The sequence below is a fragment of the Jatropha curcas genome, unplaced genomic scaffold (assembly GCF_041381405.1).
Source record: "Jatropha curcas cultivar XTBG-Jc1 unplaced genomic scaffold, XTBG_Jcur_1.0 HiC_scaffold_118_pilon, whole genome shotgun sequence".
NCBI classification, from domain to species: domain Eukaryota; kingdom Viridiplantae; phylum Streptophyta; class Magnoliopsida; order Malpighiales; family Euphorbiaceae; genus Jatropha; species Jatropha curcas.
The window spans coordinates 28,666-35,056 of NW_028322364.1; the positions used below are offsets into that span (position 1 = coordinate 28,666).

Below are 6,391 nucleotides of genomic sequence, written 5' to 3' on the forward strand. Positions count from 1 at the left end.
TGCTCTGCCATTAAATGCAAAGGTTTCAACATACTGATGGGTTTTTACGCTGATGGTTGTAATGCAAGCGTGACATTCCTCGCAATAATTACTTGTTGGTTTAAAAGAGCAGAAAAATAAGAAAGAGAAGGAAAATTCTGCAGAGAAGGAAAATTTTGCAGATTTTGTAAGTGTGGAGAAACAAATCTTCACATTTCATTATTTCCATTACAGCATAATGTAAACATTTATACTAGAGCTATTCTAAAGTTTGTTCACCAACCTTCCATAAGTCAAAGAAGTTTGTTCACCAAACTTCTGTAAGTCAAGGAATTTTGTTCACCAAACTTACCTAAAAGCAAGGTAGTTCACCTACTTCTTGACTTCAACAAAGTACAACAAAATCTAAATGACTTTAACAAAATACCTCCAAAAACTGTCAACAACACTTGCATCAATTTTACTTCAATGGAGCTGTAGCTGTAACTTTAACACTCCTCCTTGATGCAAGAGTTGAGACAAATACCAAGTCGATTCTTAAGAAATTCAAATCTTGGTTTTTGCAATGCCTTGGTGAAAATATCTGCTGTTTGGTCTTCAGAACTGCAATGAACAATCTAAATTTTATTTTCCTTTTCAGTTTCACGAATTGCATGGTACTTGCTTTTTGTATGCTTGGTTTTTCTATGGAAGATTGGATTCTTAACCATAGTAACAGCTGATTTGTTGTCACAAAGTATTTTAGTTCAATTCTCTTGATGAAAATTCATAATCATCTTCAACTCCTCCTGCATGGCAGCTCTCCACTCAGGCAATTTTAAGGCTTCATCCACCTGAGTTGGTTCAAGTGAGACAACATTACATCTGTTGTAAATTTCCTCTAGGGATCTGGTTCCTCTAATTGCATAATCATCTTCATTTGATTCTTCTTCATTGTCAACTGGAAGTTCTTGCTCTTGCTAAAAAGGATCTTGTTCAAGAACTGATTTAGAATTTCCTGGCTCCATTTTACTCCAATCCCATTCTCCTTTCTCATTAAATTTGACACTCCTGCTGACATACACCTGATTAGTAACATGATTCAAAATTCTGTAGGCTTTGGATTCACTATTGTTTTCAACTACAGATGGCAAATCAGCAACTAACTTCTTGGATTGTAGCAATTTTAATGAATTGAGATTGGTGTGACCAAGTCTCTTATGCCACAAATCAGATTCTTCTTTATGACTCAACTAAGATTCTTCTTCGAAGTTTCTTAAGTTTAGAGGAAAGCTTCTCCGTTTCATTTTGACAGCAAATATCTTTAAGCCAGAAGGATCACTTATTTCACAAGTTTTATCTTTCAATAGCAAACTGTAATTCTTATCCAGCAATTGACCAACCGAAAACAAGCTTTGATTTAGTTCCGGTACATAAAGAACATCGGAAACAAGCTTTGTACCTGAAGGAGTTTGTACAATCACATCTCCTTTGCCTTTGACATCAACAAGCCTACCATCTCCAAGTCTGACTTTTGAAGAGTAGTTTGTATCCAAGCTATCGAAATTCACCAAGTTTGGTGTCTTGTGGTTAGTGCAGCCACTATCAACAAGCCATGCCTCTTTAGCTTCAATTGAGACACCACATTTTTCAATTTCATTTGCAGCAAATAGTTGTTCTTCATACTTTTCAGAATTTTCGGTGACTTGTGCATGATGGGCTTGTGTTTGTTGATTCTGGTTTGTAGAACAAACTTTCTCGGTGTGACCAAATTGCTTATAAATCTTACATTGAGCTCCAGGTCTGAACCAGCAGTAGTTCGCAGTGTGGTTTGTTTTTTTTGCAATGTGGACAAGGTGGAAATTTGTCCTTCCTCCAATTTTTTCTGAAATTCTACTTCATTTTTGGCTTTCTGTCAGTTTGCTGGCCTCTTGAAATCAGCATCACAGTATGCTTGGAGATCAAGCGTAGAAGAGGTAGGGAAGAACAATTTCAAATTTATGGTGGAGGCTAAGTAGCGTAGAACATGAGAAGCACCTACCATATTACCTCGACAAGGGTTTTGCATGTGTTGAGATAACTGTTGAACTGAGTAAATAATGTCAGGTCTGGTGAAGCTCAGGTAAAGTAGTCTCCCCACTAGTCAACGGTAATAGTCTGGTTCTGTGAGTAATGGTCCCATGTGTGCTTGAATCTTTTGGCCTTGTACTAATGGTGTGGATGCATGTTTGGCGTGCTGCATGTGTGAATCTAACAGCATGTCTTGAATGAATTTCCATTGTGATAAGTAGATGCCATCATTAGACCATAGGATTTCAATGCCCAAGAAAAATCTTGTGTTGCCTAGATCTTTTATAGTAAATTTAGAGTGTAGAAACTCTTTGACATTGCATATAAGTTGAATGTCAGGTCCAGCAACTAAAATATCATCCACGTAGATAATAAGTGCTAGAAAGTCATTGTCTTCTCCTTTGGTAAATAGGTAGTGGTCATTCACTGATTGTTGAAATCCGTACTGGATTAATGTATTTGTCAACTCTTGGTTCCACATTTTGCCAGCTTGTTTGAGTCCGTAAAGTGATTTAGTCAGTTTGCATACTTAGCTTTTAGAAGCTTTAGAATAGCCAGCTGGGGGTTGCATGTAGATGTCTTCATTGATAAAACCATGTAGATAGGCATTGTTAATATCAAGCTGGTGAAGGTTCCATTGATATTTAGCAACTAGGGCAAACATAATTCTCACAGTTACCATTTTAGCAATAGGAGAAAAACTGTCATTGTAATCAATGCCTAGTTTTTGGTTGAACCCTTTAGCAACCAGGCGAGCTTTATACTTGTCTACAGTTCCATCCTGTTTGTATTTGACCCTGTAGACCCATTTGCATCCAATGGCCCATTTCCCTTTAGGCAACTCAGTTAAGACCCAATGTACCATTGTCTTCCAAAGCCTGCAGTTCAGTTTGCATTGCTTCCACCCAATTTTCATTAGAAATAGCATGATTATATGATAATGGTTCATGAATTTTGTTGACATTGGATGCAAAAGATACATATGCATGTGAATAGGGTGAATTGGGTAAGAAATGTGTGGGATTGGAATTTGCACAATTGGTTACATAATCTATCATCCAAGCTGGTGGTCTGGAATTTCTTGTACTTCTCCTAAGTGGTTGAACTGGTTGGTCTGTGTGTAATGTCTGATCAGGGTCTGTCTGGTTGTATTGGATGGGTTGTTGGTGTTCTGGTTCAGTTGTAGGTGTGGTCTGTTGTCTTGTTTGGTCGGTATTAGGCATATTTTCATTTGTGATTATATGGTCTAGGATTTGTGGGTCATTGTCATCAAAACAGGTTGGTATCTTAAATGTACAAGACTCAAGAGGGGTGTTGTGATGGAAGGGGTAAACTGTTTCCTTGAACACAACATCCCTTGAGTAGAAAATCTGCTTAGAGTGCATGTCATAGATCTTGTAACCCTTCTGTTGAGCCCCATAACCTAGCAATACACATTGTTTAGCTCTAGGATCAAACTTGTCTTTGTGTGGTTTAGTATTGGTTGCAAAACACAGGCAGCCAATAACTCTTAGATGTGTCAGGTCTAGTTGTGTTTGATTTAGTTTTTCAAAAGGGCTTAACCATTCTAAGAGTGCAGAAGGCACTCTATTGGTCAGGTAAACAGCAGATAGGAGAACTTCAGACCAAAAAAATCTTAGGGAATTTGGCCTGAAAAGGAAGGGCTCTCCCAATATTCAAGATTTCTTTGTGTTTTCTCTCCACTCTCCCATTTTGCTGTGGAGAATAGGGACAAGATAGTTGATGTGTAATTCCTTTAGAAAGGAATAATGTCTTCACTACATTATTCACAAACTCAGTGCCATTATCAGTCCTTATTGTTTTGATTTTGGTGTGAAATTGGGTGTCTATTAGGTTAGTAAAGTGGTCAAGAATTGAGTGGACTTGTTGTTTGTTTGGTAACATGTAGGCCCATGTGTATCTATTATAGTCATCCACAATGGTAAGCATATATCTGGCACCAGTTAAAGAAGTAATAGGATAAGGTCCTCATAGGTCAATGTGTACTAAATCAAATATGCCTTTAGCAATATTACAACTTGGATAAAATGGTAATCTTTGTTGTTTTGCAAGGGGGCAAACATTACATTCAAGAGCCCACTGTTTGTATCAAAATTTATTACATGATTTTGTCTAGCCATAGAGATATGACCCAGTCTAAGATGCCATAATAGTCTCAAATGATCATCATGTGTAGTACAAGTAAGTAGGGCTTTAGTAGTAGTAATAGGCATAAAACACTTCTTATCAAGAAAATATAAGCCTCCATTCAACTTGCCAATAGCTATTACTTCATCAGTCTGCAAAATCCTGCAACAAACAGTGGTCAGGTAGTGTTTTCACTGATAGTGCATTGTCTTTTGCAAGGGCTGATGCAGATAATAAATTGCATTTGAATGTTGGTATATATAACACATCCTTTAATACCAATCTGTCATGTATTATGATCTTGCCAACATGTGTTATAGTTCTGGTGGAGTTATCAGGTAGGGTTACTGTTCTAGGTTTAGGTAATTTGGTTAATGTATGAAACAGATGATGCATGTATGTCATATGATCAGTTGCACTAGTGTCAACAATCCATGGAACTAATTCACATTTATCATGCACATTATAATGAAAATGAGAGACAATACCTGCAAAACTGACTGTGTTAGCTATAGGTGTATCTCCTGCCTTATTATCATACTGCATTTTATCTTTGATTGCACGCTGGATCTCCATTCTCACCATTCTGGATACATCATTCTCATTGCCTCCTAAGTTAACATTCAACTGTGCATCACCTACTTGTCCTTAATGTGCTTGAGCTTTCTTTTTCTTTTTGAGTTCAATAAATCAATCTGGATAACCAGTTAGTTTAAAACAAGTTTCTCTAGTGTGGCCGATCCCATTACAGTGATCACAATGCTTATCAACTTTAGATCTAGAATTATTGCTTGTATTTTTGCTGTTGTAGTTTGATTTTTGCACATACATTGCACTACTATTCTCACTTGAATCATAGATTGTAGTATTCACCTCCCTCTGTTTTTCAACACTCAGTACCATTGAAGAAGCCTTGCTCATACTTGGAAATGGATCCATAAGCAGGATTTGGTTTTTAACATTGTCATATGTATCATTCAATCTTAAGAGGAAATGCATGAGTTTTTCCTCTCCATCTAGATCTGAGACTGCTCTTATAACACCACAGGTACATCCTTTTGCAATTCCACAGATGCATTTGGGAATGGGCCTTAAACAAGCCAACTCATCCTAGAGTTTTTTAAGTTTTGTTTAGTAATTAGCTACTGTTTGGTTACCTTGTACAGTTACTGAAATATCTTTCTTTATTTGGTAAATCATAGGTCCATTAGATTCACCATACCTGGTGGACAGTTCATTCCAAAAATCTTTGGAACTTTGATAATACAGAAATGCTTCAACTAAATCTTTAGAAATAGAGTTTAAGATCCAAGATGTTACCAAATTGTCGATTCTCTGCCATCTCTTTCTCAATGGAGATCCAATTACAGGTTCCTGTTCTTCACCAGTGACAAATTCATACTTGTCTCTAGCCTTTAAGGCTATGGTCATAGATCTGCTCCATGACAAGAAATTCCAGCCATTCAAGGAAATATTAACGAGGTTTGAAGCTGAATTTTCAGATGCAGAAACTTTATAAGTTTTTGATTCAATATTTGTATTTTCATTGTTTTGGTTATTGTTTTCTGCCATTGATTTTAGGAAAGGAAGCTTGAATGAGGCTTTAGAACTTCAGATACCAGATCAGGCTCTGATACCATGAACAGAAAAGAAAAATAGATGAAGAATTTTGTATATTTCTTTTCATTGTGAAATCTGTACATTGGGTTCTATTTATATTTACAAATGTGTAGTATATTCTTATTTTAGGACCTACTGTATTGTATATTATCTCATGTAATAGAATTACAGCTGTAAAATGGATTTGTTATATGGGTTAATGGGTTAGTTGGGTTTGTTATATGGGTTTGGGTTAAATAAAATGGGTATGGTATGTGGGTTTAATATAAATAGAAAATATTGTGTTTGAATTTTAAGGTTTTCTTTGGTTAGAACGGCAGCTTCTCTGATGTTGGCTTTTATGCTCATATTCGTTCAAACCAGCCTATGATATTCTTATTCAAAAGTGCACTTCCATTTCAATGTGAAAGTTTATCGAATTTAATTGAAAAGGAATAAAATTTGCAGTGATTATAATCTCTTCGGTTTGTAGAGTTTGTTGGTCAACTCATATAATGCAGCTTTTTCGATTCATTGCGTTCCAATGGAAACAAAAAATGTTGTTGTCTAATGCCTACGTGCAAAAATGTAAATTTAGTATCCATGTGACAGCTTA

The 6,391-nt window shown here is 36.3% G+C and overlaps 1 protein-coding gene across 1 annotated transcript; it reads right to left on the reverse strand.

Annotated features, from left to right (window-relative positions):
• Positions 1 to 4,866: 4,866 nt before the first annotated feature.
• On the reverse strand, positions 4,867 to 5,748 carry LOC149492109 (uncharacterized). Its single transcript, XM_089716878.1, has 2 exons — positions 5,334 to 5,748; positions 4,867 to 5,231 (listed from the first exon to the last, which is right to left on the reverse strand). Exons 1-2 carry the CDS (start codon positions 5,746 to 5,748, stop codon positions 4,867 to 4,869), a joined length of 780 nt encoding a protein of 259 aa, XP_089573004.1.
• Positions 5,749 to 6,391: the final 643 nt, after the last annotated feature.

Coding starts and splice junctions, on each gene's coding strand:
- LOC149492109 (XM_089716878.1), bottom strand. CDS start 5,748: ATGGCAGAAAACAATAACCAAAACAATGAAAATACAAATATTGAATCA. Junction 5,232..5,333: donor TATTTCAGTAACTGTACAAG/GTAACCAAACAG, acceptor GAATTGCAAAAG/GATGTACCTGTGGTGTTATA.